Source organism: Centroberyx gerrardi, chromosome 24, assembly GCF_048128805.1.
Source record: "Centroberyx gerrardi isolate f3 chromosome 24, fCenGer3.hap1.cur.20231027, whole genome shotgun sequence".
In the NCBI taxonomy this organism is placed as follows: Eukaryota; Metazoa; Chordata; class Actinopteri; order Beryciformes; family Berycidae; genus Centroberyx; species Centroberyx gerrardi.
In genome coordinates this window covers 9,144,340-9,157,172 of record NC_136020.1, presented here as the reverse complement: position 1 = coordinate 9,157,172, position 12,833 = coordinate 9,144,340, and the positions used below count along the sequence as shown (strand labels likewise).

General features: G+C 41.2%; 2 protein-coding genes across 3 annotated transcripts; both read left to right on the top strand.

Annotated features, from left to right (window-relative positions):
- The first annotated feature begins 755 nt into the window (after positions 1–755).
- Positions 756–5,621, top strand: LOC139916668 (uncharacterized). Of its 2 annotated transcripts, none has more exons than XM_071905629.2 (10): positions 756–785; positions 1,935–2,050; positions 2,530–2,719; positions 3,065–3,209; positions 3,322–3,454; positions 3,612–3,732; positions 3,859–3,937; positions 4,198–4,285; positions 4,429–4,549; positions 4,753–5,621. In XM_071905629.2, the coding sequence occupies exons 1-10, from the start codon at positions 764–766 to the stop codon at positions 4,812–4,814; spliced, it is 1,077 nt and encodes a 358-aa protein (XP_071761730.2). In that variant the 5' UTR covers positions 756–763; the 3' UTR covers positions 4,815–5,621. The 2 variants fall into 2 exon arrangements, with proteins under 2 accessions (XP_071761730.2, XP_078138199.1); XM_078282073.1 differs by having other exon boundaries at positions 4,174–4,285.
- A 2,281-nt stretch (positions 5,622–7,902) lies between these two features.
- On the top strand, positions 7,903–12,831 carry LOC139916746 (uncharacterized). The gene is made up of 13 exons (XM_071905740.2): positions 7,903–7,940; positions 8,053–8,087; positions 8,270–8,336; positions 9,232–9,364; positions 9,452–9,596; positions 9,761–9,881; positions 9,969–10,056; positions 10,289–10,400; positions 11,039–11,144; positions 11,253–11,331; positions 11,475–11,538; positions 12,012–12,126; positions 12,218–12,831. Coding segments are annotated over exons 1-13 (1,128 nt in total). The 5' UTR covers positions 7,903–7,939; the 3' UTR covers positions 12,280–12,831.
- Positions 12,832–12,833: the final 2 nt, after the last annotated feature.

The following is a 12,833-nucleotide window of genomic DNA, read 5'->3' as shown; positions in this document are numbered from 1 at the left end:
GTACTCTATGCCTATCTCGTTGCCTCTGTTCAACACAACCCGTATTTGGGGTATTTTTTGTCGAAAAGCCCATATATTCCATAGGGATTTTGGACCACACACCTGTCTGTAGAATACAAAATAACGCAAAATGACGACTTCCGCTTACGCATGACAGCCAAAACAACCAATCACACTTCACTCTCTCTTTTCCTGTCTCTCTCTCTCTCTCTCTACCTGTCTGTCACGCGCTATTTAAAATAATAAAGTTTGTGTGGGGTTTGTATGGGAGCCTGAATGGAAAGTAGGCGCTTTACTATTACTTTAATACTGAATTACTGGAAAAGACATTTCCGGGGTCGTTACTAGGGTCTACTGGCAAACTAGGTCTACAGGGAGTCCACCAATTCTTATTTCAATAAAATATCAACTCTTGGTTTGCATGCTATTCATTTCTTTTAATGATACAGTAGCAAACCGAAGGGAAGTGCTCCCTCATGGCCCAGTTGCTGTTATCTAAAGCAACTGCACTTTTTATCTACTGTAGACATTTAGCTGGCAGTCTAATGTGATTTAAACTCAGTTAACGGGTTTCAGTGTCTTGCTCAAGGGCACTTCAGCAGGACAAATGACACAATACTGGCTGCAGGACTTGAACCTGAGACTTTCTGATGTAGTGAGGAACTTTTTGCTAGCTGAGTCTCTGCCCAGCCTGTCTGGGTGTCGCCTTTATGAAGTTTTGATTTGATGAAAACGAAAGTCAGACTCACTTGCAAACTGCAGTATGGCGTCTGTCAGTCCAGATAGTAAGTAGCCTACAACGCAGTCAATATTATCATAAATTGTTTTATATTGTAAATTAACTCTGTAGTTAGTTAGTCGCTTACGTTGTTGTTGTTTTTTGTTGTTGTTATTATTGTGCATTGTTTCTCAGCAGTGCTAGATTGATTTCTTGCCAGTAGCCTATCGACTCACAAATGAGGTTGTTGTTTGTTTGCTTGGATGGATTTACATGTGTTATTTGTTTTCTACACTTGCAAACCAAGTAAAGTTTCTTTATCTTAAATGACATAGGCTACTTGCCCTTACGAAAAAGAACTGTTGCATTTTAGAGAGAGACTGTACAACTATAACAACAAAACTATAGCCTAAATGTGAATATTATAGTGATACCATAGGAGATACAAATATCATAAAGTACGATAAGGCTACTATAAACTCACTTTTGTTTTCTACTGACACATTTGAAATCCCTATATGAATATTACAGGAATATTGTAGGTTTTTTTTTCCTAAGAGTAAGTGTACTTTCAGTTTCATTTCTCACGGTCATTTCTCTCATTTCTTTCGGTGCTTCCCCAAAGGAAAGACGCACATTAACCCCAAACCCCATACTACTAAGTCGCATTTCTACTGTAAGCTATACAGTGTTTATTTGGAGAAACAGGTCAGTTATTAGCCGCTGTAATGTGGTTTCTCGAGCTGTTCGTGTTGAGGATTGCTGTGCTTTATATAGCCTAACAGTATGTTTTATAATTGGTCAGTAGGGGGCAGTAGATCATCATGCATAGTATTGCCTGACAAGTGACTGATGTTTGAATTACATGAAGTATTTTAGCATCCATCACAGCCTATTATTTGGAAAATTGTTGTACACCCACACCACACCCACCCATCTTTTTTTACAGTGTTTCAGAATAAACTGTGGGGAAACTCAAATTCATAGTGTACATCATACTAACAAGTATCAAACTGATGTGAGAACAGGGTCTGTTAAGGAAAAAATGTATATATTTTCTGAAAATATTATTGATGTGTGATATGTTTATGTGGTGGTTGTTTGCCTTTAATGATCACAGATTGGAGATCTATCACGCCACATCATTGATTTGTGGATGTTGTGAATTAAAGCGCCCACCGGACATTATGTGTCATGTTTGTCTTTTTCGTTCCAGATTGTGAGGAGGAAAGCTGCTCTGACAGTGAATCTGGCGTCAGCGATACGGAGGAGTCGGACAGCGATGGAGATACAGAGGAGGAAATCTCAGCTTCCAGCTCAGACCACTGTCAGGTGGGTTGACTGTAGGGATCTGCCTCTTGGGCCAGGTCGAGGTTTTACATGGAGTGTGCTGGGAGCAGCCGTACTATTATAACATATTATGTTAGGAGAAGGGATCTAGTGGAGGGTAAACCCACCTAAACCCAGTTATTTCATTTGCGGGAAAAAAGTTTACCCACTTTTTATGAGATTTTTTCATCATCTACATTGTGGTTAGTCGTGTCAAACTGGTGTAAGTTACGTGAAAATATGGTCTTTAAGGGGAAAAAATCACAAATGAGTGCTTTTCTGCAATTATAATTGATTCATGTGTATTTTGCTGGTTTCTGCTTTCTGATGATCACCAACTAGACATAGTTTACCCACCTTTTTATTTACCACTACCATCACTGGTGCTGATAATATAGTCACTTAATTAATGACCTCAGGAACACATGACAATAAAGCCTGATTATGTTTTCATTGTAAGTTGTGATGTGTGTGTGTCTTAGGGAGAGCCCTGCCGGTTTTACAACAGCGGTTACTGTCGGGACGGTAAGAAGTGCCGCTACCTGCACTTCTGCAAGTTTGCCCTGAGAGGAAACTGCCGCTATGGGTCCAGCTGTCAGCTGAAACACCCCAGAGAGGGAGGGGCTTCCTCTGCACGAGGCAGCAGGGCCAAGGACAGATCCACCGCTGCAGGTGAGCTAGAGGGCGGCAGAGAGAGAGGGATGGTGGTCGGTATAAAGGGGCAAAAAATCCGATTTTTACTTCCCAATAGCACAAAAAGGACCATAATACATCTGCAGAGGGGTTGATAGGGTTGTTGATCAATACCAATGACTTAATGATTACTTGGCCTGGTGCTGAGATTTCTGGCTTTAAAAACTCACTTTCCAGCCTGTAATTCTCCGTGTTGGAACAAAAATTCCTCACCCATTGGAGTTTCAAGACACTCCCAATCTCCTCCACACATCGGGCAAGGCAATAGTGTTACAAGACATTTCAGCTATGAATGCTAAATATTACCTTTTTTTTTTATCCCAGAGACAAAGCTTGCTGAAGGTCGATACTACCAGTGGCAGCTGGATGATGGAAAAGGCTGGAAGAATATTGATAATGATCACATTATCGAGGCCCAGTACTCCCTGCCCCACACTAAAGGCATTAAAATCCACAACACACCATATGGGTAAGGGCTGAAAGCGTGACTGATTATTGTCCGAGGATTAGGTGATGATCACTCTCTACTTCAGTGTTGTTAATCTCTCTCTCTCTCTCTCTCTCTCTCTCTCTCCCTGCAGGGCAGTGAGTATAGATTTTAAGAAGATAAAAGTGTATGGAAAGAGTTTGAAAGTGAGACGCTTGGATGACGGTAACACCGTGTGGCTCTGGTACTGCAGCTTCCGTCGCCAATGGACTAAATATGGAGAGAAGGTACAAACAGTAAAACTAGTGCACCCTTCTTTTTCCATCCACAAAGACACCAAGTCTCGTCTTTGACTTTGAGTTTGGCTGATAAAACTGTTTTAAATCTGAAAGTGTTGGTGAATTTTGATTTATCATCGTCTTGAACATTGACTTTTTCTCCCAGGATTCAAAGGGAAACCCCAGCGCTGCCCAGAGCTCCGACATAGAGGAGAAGTTCCAGAGTAACCCCACCAGTTCTTTCACTTTCAGCATCGGCTCCGATACCCTTGAGATCAGATTCAGAGGTGCAGCTCCTTATGATACATTTTATTACCCAAGCCTGACCAAATTTAGCACGGTGAACACTGTTGTTTTCTTCGCCCGACACCGGCCTCATTACTTTCTCTTTTGTCTGTGCGGTTATTTATTAGAAATGCGTCAGGTGAGTGCAAAGAAGAAGAGGAAAGTGTCTCGTCGTCCACAGTACCGCGCACACCAAGCAGGACAAGGGTGAGTTTGGATTTTGCTCATTGGCCTTTCTGGTAAATTTTCAGCACAAAGTATAAAAAATATGTAATGATAATTGTAGAATGGGGACAAGTGAAAAGAGAATTTCCCCTGCAGGGTCAATAAATTAATTTACTTTCCGACCATCCCATTTGTTAAATGTGGACAGTGTGCACACTGTAACCGTTGCGACAGAATACAGAATTTGATGTTGTCCATAATCCACTGTGTCTGAACAGAGGTTCTCCAGTACCTCTCCACAGGCTTTCTCTGGGCGCCACAGCACCAGCACAATCACCTCAGTGGCAGTTTGAAGGGAGCGGTGGAAAATGGCACTCGTTCAAACACAGGGTGAGTCCTCTGTGGAATGGAGGTGATGTTTTACAGGCACACTTTGAACTTCCCAAATGAATTCATCCATTAAACCAGATCATGATATTAAGATACACCATGATGTATGATGATGATGATGTTGAATGGCCTTGTTTCAGCAGACGGGCACTCAGACTGAATGCTCACTTTCCAGTAGTGACATTGAGAGCAAGTATCAGCAAAACCGCAACGGCACCATGCAGTTCACTGTCAACGGACAGTCCTATAAGATGGACTTTGGAGGTTGGGTTATGTTTGTATTATACAATGCACAGCAGTACCTCAGCTGTAACCTACTCAAATAGGACTCCTGAAACATAATATGAAGCATTTATAATCTATTTGAATGTCCAGAATGTGGTGTATGCATCTGAGGAAGATATTATCACTACGTTTTGTGTTTCTTACATTGCATAAAATTAACCATGATACTCTCTTTTTTACAGCTATGATCCAAACCAACCAGAGAACCAATCACTCACGCAAGATCAGACGTGTGCCATCATGAGCAACAAGGAGGATTGCAGAAGACATCAAGACAACAGTTTACAACAATTGCATGATATTGTACTATATACTTTAGTGTGTGATTCTTTTATTTTGGGAGTTTGGAGCCTATTTTTCATGGGTCAGTTTACTAATATTCTTAAATGAACCGGGCAGGGCAAGATTAATTTGTCCTTTTACATAGTGGGTTGTGTCAAAAGAATAAGAGGTTTACTGACTCAGAACTAAGCACTGCCTGACAAGTTTACACTCCCACCTTGCCTTTTACAAAAACAGTTTTGAATCACTCTTTGTCTCTAGTATCCTAACCATCATGGCATCATGTTTTCTAGTTTGATTTGTGTCAATACAGAACCAGTAATACAGTACCAAACATACAGCACTGACTCACACTGCCATCACAAAAAGGTGCAAATTATGGGTATATTATCTGTGGCAATGCTGGTGCTAATTCTGAAGAGGAAAATGAACAGATATGGGAACTCTATTTTCAATATTCAAGATAGTTTTGATGCTATAATCATACAACAATACATTGATACACTGCCTATGTGATGTAATACAGTAGAGGATTTTGGAATCAATTCTAAAATGAAGGCAATTTCAATGCTGCATTATGCTGCCTTTGCACATCACCTTTAATGAGTTTTACATTGGTCGAACATGGTGTTTAAGCTAAGCCATATAATCCTCCCAGGGCTTGCTCTGGCTCTCAGTAATGGAGATGTACAAACATATTCTACACTGAGCATAGTACAGATTATGTCATCACACATTCTGTAATGAAAATAAAAGATTATTGCAGGTAAATCCTCATCTAATGTTTGCTTCATTAGGTATTACTTCATTATTGTATTTTCTGGAATACTTTCTTTCTTTATCTCCACTGAAAGTGTCTGCAGGTCTGAAACTGTAAGTCCTACAGCAGCCATATTTGGCTCCATGGACCCCCACTACTTGGGCAAGGCAGCCCACACACATTGGCCAGATTGTGCCGCTGTAACAAGCAACTTTTAAGTTTAGGTCAATAACTTCTGAACCGTGTGAAGTAGAGAGAAAATTATTATGTCCATAGGTTCCCTTTGAAGGTTCTGAGTCCAGTCCGTATCACTTTCAATGTCCACCATATTGGATTTTCTGCCATTTTGAATGGCGGAAAATTACATATTCAAGATGGTTTGATCAAACTAAAGACAAATGCTGTCTGTACTCTGAAGATGATATCTGTAAAGCCATGTTTAAATTGATTAATGTGGGGCACTAATACAGTTATAATATTATTTCTGAGGCGTTCAACATAGGTAGGACTATCACTTATGACCTATCACCTGTCCCTTTGTTTTGTTTTCCTACTCTGAACACCAAAGTGGAAGTTGGCAGAGTGGTTAAGCTCAAGTCTGTAGACCACAAGGTTGTGAGGTCAAGTCTCTGATGTTCTATGATCCTTCTGTAGTTGCCTTCTCACAGCCGCCCCATACTTTTCTGCCAGAGCTGATAGTATCAGTGTTTGGAGGCTGTGCCGGAGATCCCAGTAGATCCAGTCGTGCGTAATGGTAATTAAGGAGGTTATGTATTCGGTGCCTTGTTTGTTTGTTTGTTTGTCTGTCTGTCAGCAAGATTACGGAAAAACTACTGGCCCGATTTTCACGAAACTTCGTAGAACCCATTAAATTTGGGAGCGGATCCAGATCCGACTCACGAACAAGCCTCACGAACAAGCAATTGGCCTTGGCGGAGGTCTGCACTCTCTGAGTGCCCTTCTAGTTGGTAATGTAATTGGTAATTGGTAATGGTAATGGCAATTCCAAGCTGATCTGAAATCACCTGCCACAATCTGTCTTTATCTCTGTATTCTTTACTTTGTTTGTCATAAAGTGCTTTGTGCTGGGAGACGATGTGAATCAGCTTATCAGATGCCATTTTGGATGATGAATAACAACCATGGATGCATTAAACTAACAACAGTAGGCTACGGTGGCTCTGAGTGGTCAAACAACTCTCTAAAGGCTTTTGACGGATGTGAAAAAACGCAGAAAATCGAACCTGTTCCGAAAACTTTAATGACGGACGGAAGTTTCGGAGTCGGTGTGTAAACGTGATTGACACAACGTGAGGTCGTATTTATGTTTAAACGTGTGACAATTTCGGACGAAAAATACGGACTTGGTGTGCAAAGGCCTAAGGTCTGCATTGTGAATGTTACAGAAGAGGATTAGGGCCATGTAAAAAATAATAATATAGTAATAATATAGAAATAAAAGAATAATAAAGTCAAAGTTTAAACTCATTATTCTGACTTATTTCAGAATTCTGACTTTATTCTCTGAATTCTGAATTTAAACTCCGTGGTAGTAGGCCCAGAGGTAGTAGACTTTAAACTCAGAATTCTGACTTTAAACTAAGAACTCAATAACATTTTTCACATGTGGCCCTAAACGGCCCTGCTCCACTACCATCAGGTCAGCCATCGAAGGAATGATTCCTTTACCAGCAGTGAAAGATGCTCCACTGCTGCGTTGCGTTGCGTTGCGTTGCGTCGGATGTCTGCTCCAAGCGAAAAAATCGCAGAGGTTCAATTCTCGATGGCTGACGTACGCGTTCTCCCTCACTGAAAGAAAATAAACGCGACGGACGCTGGTAGTGGAGCTCTAACATAATCCTCTTCTGTAGTATGAGGGGGGAAAATAAAGTCTTTGACATTAATACATAGTTTCATTGTGCTGCTTTCATTCATATAACTGGTTATGGAATATCCAATGCAAATCTCTTGGGGTTAGAGTTAGGGTTAGTTTAAATTGCCTTATAATGACAACTAATAAATTATATGGTCAATATAGTATGATTACATGCCTTTTTACTCAATAAGCACATTGATGACTGCTATTAAACTCCTAGAATTATCACAAAACGTAAAAGACTGCTGAAGCAAGCTAAAAGTGTTTAAAACGACAAATTAATTCAATACAGAGATAGATTCATAATGTTTGTTTGGTGTGACGTCATTGCCCTGCTTTCTCACGAGCCATATACTGCTACATCAGGCGCAGAATTGAAAGTGAAAGTAAGAAAGGCTTTATGGTTTTGTGAAATGACAAGTTAGACCTCCACATCGCCTTCTCGACAACAAGTAAGGCTTAATGAAACTATCAAGTTGTTTTTGTAATCGCAAGGATATTGCTTATTATGAGTTTATGTTCTTATGTTTGTTGAATCTGCCTCTTTTGTCGTGGTTGTTGCAGTGTATGCCAACTTCTCCCTGAGCAGGGGACACATGGTAAGTTCACAAAATGTCCAGCATACATAAACTAAATTATCTTGTCCTGTATTTCGAATCAATCCGGGCCAAAGCAATCTAGTTCATGTGTTTCACTCTGAATTCACAATTATATTTAGCTTCTGGTAAAAGTTTTTCAAGGTGTGTTAGTCTTTGTGATAAAGTATGTTACTAATTTAAAGGGATATGAAGAGGAGGAGGAAGAGGAGGACTATAATTGGCAGGTGAATCCAGACCAGTCTGCCTCAGGTATGTAAACATATTTTAATTTCCTGCTGTGTTACATTTATCTTTGAATAACTTCCTTTTACATGTACATTTTAGGCATTTAGCTGACTCTCATCCAATCCAGACTGACTTACAATTACAGTTGACTAAGCTTCAATTCCTAGATCACCAACATTACAAGCAACCAATAAGAGTGCAAAGGTCAGGGAGTTACTGCCCTCACTACAGTACATTCCTGTGACCATAGAAAGATCATGTAAGAGTGAGTGCTAGGAAAATACAGAGAGTAAGAGCTAAGGGAAGAGATAGGAGGGATTTTAGAGAGCATTCAGAGTGTTTTACTGGTCTTATTAAGATTAAATTCTGATTTTAAATGCCTGCAACTTTAATGGTATGTCTTCCATTTGGACGCATAAATGCAGTAACCTGGCACATAATCATCTACTCATCTGCTCAGAGAAATCTGATCTCTACAAATACAATAAAATATCACAGGCCACCTGGACTATAAAAAAATACACAGCAGCCACTGGGCCACACAACTTATCTCGGGGGAAATCCTAAAATGTATGAGATGAAAGATCAGTTTCAGAGTTTGGAGCTCAGTCAGAGTCATAGTTTCAGGAAGTAAACACGTCTGATTGGCAACAATAGAGTCAGATAAAGAGTCGTGGAGACAGACAGCAGGTCAATATCAGAGTTTGTTCAACAATGTGTAAACTGTAACACGAGAATGACTTCATCCTGAAGTTTACATAGGGGTTTCTGACTAATAAGATTTCATTTACAAAGCGAGACAGGTGTGTATGATACGACTAACTTAGGGCATAACAGAGGCTGAGAACACATCAATGCTTATTACTTGAGAAATCAAGGCAGAATGGGCTGAAAACTCACACGTTCCTCCTTTTGTCAGGGGGTGGGAAGCATTATGAGTGGCAGCTGTCAGACAGGCGCCAGTGGCTGAGCATTGACAACGACCATGTGATCGAGACCCACTACTGCCAACCCGGAGCTCTAGGAATCACCATCAACACAGCCGGCTACGGGTCAGTGTGTGGGTCTGACTGGCCTCATCCTCAGCCTCAGCCTTTCAGCATTACCAGTTTTCCTGAATGGACTTTCTCTCTCCACAGACGAGTGTACATTGACTTTGATAAGTTAGAGACGCAGAGTGCTGCTATGAGGGTGCAGAGACTAAGCTTCCTGCCTCCGGGCCAGACGGAGGACGTCGGCTGGTACTTCAGAGACGACAAGCTGTGGTGTGAATATGGAACCAAGGTGAGGAGGGGGCTCGGATATCCTAGCCCCAAGTCTTAAAATCCACATTTCTCCTCATCTCCCCTTGCCTCTGCATGCAAAATCACCACCAATCACCACTCCTCTGTCCTCCTCCTTCTCCTCTGTCCCTCTCTTCCCTCCCTCCCTCCCCCTCCCTCCATCAGGACACCAACGGGCCCGTCTCCTCAGTCAGCAGTCGAGATGTGGAGCGTCAGTTCACTCTCAACCCTCGGGGAACCTTCAGATTCACTGTGGGCTCCACAGCCTACACCCTCAACTTCTCCGGTATGTGACACTGCTATCGGTTTGTGTGTCTGCGAGTATATTTCAATTCAATTTCAAGAAATCGAACTGACCGTATTTCCTCGGCAGCCATGGCCCAGACAAACTGCCACACAGGCGTATGCAGGAATGTCCGGAGACGTCCCAAACTCAATTCCACCCTTTCCAGCACAGGGAGGTAAGAGGTTTCATCTCCAGGATTCCAATTTTTTGTCCAAAAATGTTCTATCCCACACGCATAAAATCTTCCTCAGGCTCATGTCAAGCACTCCCAAATAAATCAAATAGACCACAGATCCTCCTTTGGTCAGGCTCATATCAAAACAGTCAGAAATAATAGTGAAATTTACTATTCCTGACTCTTCCCCCTGGAAGCCCCTCATGTTTTGGCCTTTTATATCTGCTTGCAGCCTCCTCTCGGACTCAGTTCTTCCCACAGTGGCCTCCTCGCTGCTCACAGCCGACAGCTTCAAGTGGGAGTTCATGGAAGATGAGGGGCAATGGACAGAATACCAAGCACATGTGAGTAGAGCATCCAGTAATTTCAGGTTGACATATTGATGATGTGTCCCAGCAAGTTATAAAGGTGTTTATCTGTTTGGTTTGTGGGACAACTGAAAGCCAGTGCACTCATGCTATTCTCACTATTTCTTTATTATTAGCACCATTATTATTAGTAGCAGCAGCAGCAGTAATAATAGTAGTATTAGTAGTAGTAGTCATAGTAGTTGTAATATATTTTTTAATCTCACCAAAACTTTGGACTCCTCTACATACTTTCAGCTAGTCTGCTTTACAATAAAAAAAAAGTATAGCCTACTTTTTAAGATATTTAACTTTTATTCCTCTTTTTTTCCCCATGAAATGAATGTCAGAGAGTGAATAGTGGCATCTGGTGGTCAAACTGAAAACACTTAAAAGATTAATTATTTCTAATGATGAGCTGAAGCAAGCACATTTTTCAGTTGTTGTCAGCTAACACATTTTTTTTTTCTAGGAAATGGATTTTAGTAGTTTGTTTTAATGTGTTTACCTGTCAGAATCAGACACCCATAAACTCAGAATAAGGCTTAAAACCTAAACTGTGCAGTTGTGACTGTGCAGTTCAGGGGCAATGTGTATTTCCTCCGTATGACAGATTTATTTGTGTGTGTTTGTAGAGATGTTCATTTGACAGCGCTGCCATTGAGTCACAGTACCAGCAGAACCCGCAGGGCCAGCTACACTTCAGGGTTGATAGCTTCTCGTACACCCTGGATTTCTCAGGTAACTCACGCACACACACACACACACACACACACACACAGCAGTTTCCATTGCCACTAACACATTCTCTACCCTGCTTCATCATTAAAACGTCTGTGCCGTTCATAGGAATGTGTCAAGTCAATAACAATGTTGGGACTAAAAGGTCAGTGAGGAGGACTGCCGATGGGAGTCAACAGAATAGCAGGTAAGGAGAGACATGTACTTGTGTGAAACTGTATTCACAAAATCTGTGCATGCTCATTATTGTGCTTTCAACTTTGAAATCTGTGACAGAAAACAAAAAACGAAAATCCTGGCATGCAAAAGATGAATGTCTGTATTCTGCAGAACAGGGACGCTGCCACGATGGCAGTTCCAAGATGTCAATGGAGCATGGAAAGATTATGCCAAAGTAAGACACAGCTTTCTTTTTTCATGAGTAAATGCAGGCCTTGTGGAGCAGTTAATAAACGCTGAGTCAGTACGAGTCCAAAATATTCAGCCTGAGTCTTGGTGCGTCACTTTATGAAAATGTACTTTAATTCCAGTTGAAGTACATGCAAATGTGCTGAGACATGATTTATGAGATATCCTCATACCTTACATCCTTGTAATGTATTAATCACAATCCAACTGTGATCAAACACGCTCACAACACTTTCTCCACTGTAGTGGACAAAGCAAGCAAGTTAAAGCAACTAAAGCTGAAACAAACAATTGTATTTCCCCTAATACACAACAAAGCGAGTTATTTTAGTCTCAGCACCATGCCAGGACTGTGATGGTATCTTGGTTCTGAACTAACCAGGCTAAAAAGCAATGATACTGAAGTGTACAGATTAAGGATTGGACCAAGCCTTGTCATTCCCCTCCGGCCTCCTGCAGGGACGAGGTCAATGCAGCGTGTCCAGTCAGGAGATCGAGATCCAGTACCAGCAAAACCCGTCCGGCACCATGAGCTTTAAGACCAGGGACTTCAACTATGAGCTAGACTTCTCAGGTGAGCCCCAACCATGTTGAAAGTCAATTTTTCCAAAAATAAAAATGTATATGTATTGAAAGGATGACTTGGTATCTCTTGTCTTTCGTAGCCATGACTCAGAAGAACTTATCCACTAACACCACCAGATCAGTGCAACGCCTCAATCAGTGACTGAGACGGCGACGTTGATCAGGTGTTGATCCTACCAGTCAGTCAGGAAAGCCTCTTACCTCACCTGCCCCAGTTGCTCTCCAATAGCTAAACTGGAATGGTTTGTCACATACTGCCTCCCCTCTTTCTGTTCAACTAGATAGCCTCACAAGGCAAGGTGATTTAAATACGGGACGTTTTCTATAAGGTGCAAGGGAGCACAGGGGGACACTGAATATTCTTTGTATGAGTTTCTTACTTAAAATGCATTTTCCCTTTTTCCTTTTCTCAAAACAATTTTTTGTGAAGAGAAACGTTTACCTATCTTTCGACTCATTTTACTGTCACATTTTATCATTTGACAAGACTCCTTTTTTTTTCTACCGTAAATCCAAAGAGAAAGCTAATCTTGATGCTTCATATAATCCTGCCTACTTCTTGTGCAAACTGCCATCAGTCAAGTAGCACATATGGAGTATTTATTGAAATTGTTTATTATTACTGTTACTGTATTGAACTGCCTTGTGGTATGTTAAAAGTGCTTTTTGGCTATCTGTTCTTTTCCCAAATAAAAG

Coding starts and splice junctions, on each gene's coding strand:
- LOC139916746 (XM_071905740.2), top strand. Junction 9,597..9,760: donor GGTGTGAATATGGAACCAAG/GTGAGGAGGGGG, acceptor TCCCTCCATCAG/GACACCAACGGGCCCGTCTC. Junction 9,882..9,968: donor CTACACCCTCAACTTCTCCG/GTATGTGACACT, acceptor TTTCCTCGGCAG/CCATGGCCCAGACAAACTGC.
- LOC139916668 (XM_078282073.1), top strand. CDS start 764: ATGGCGTCTGTCAGTCCAGATA. Junction 3,733..3,858: donor CCTTGAGATCAGATTCAGAG/GTGCAGCTCCTT, acceptor GTTATTTATTAG/AAATGCGTCAGGTGAGTGCA. Junction 3,938..4,173: donor GCACACCAAGCAGGACAAGG/GTGAGTTTGGAT, acceptor GTGTCTGAACAG/AGGTTCTCCAGTACCTCTCC.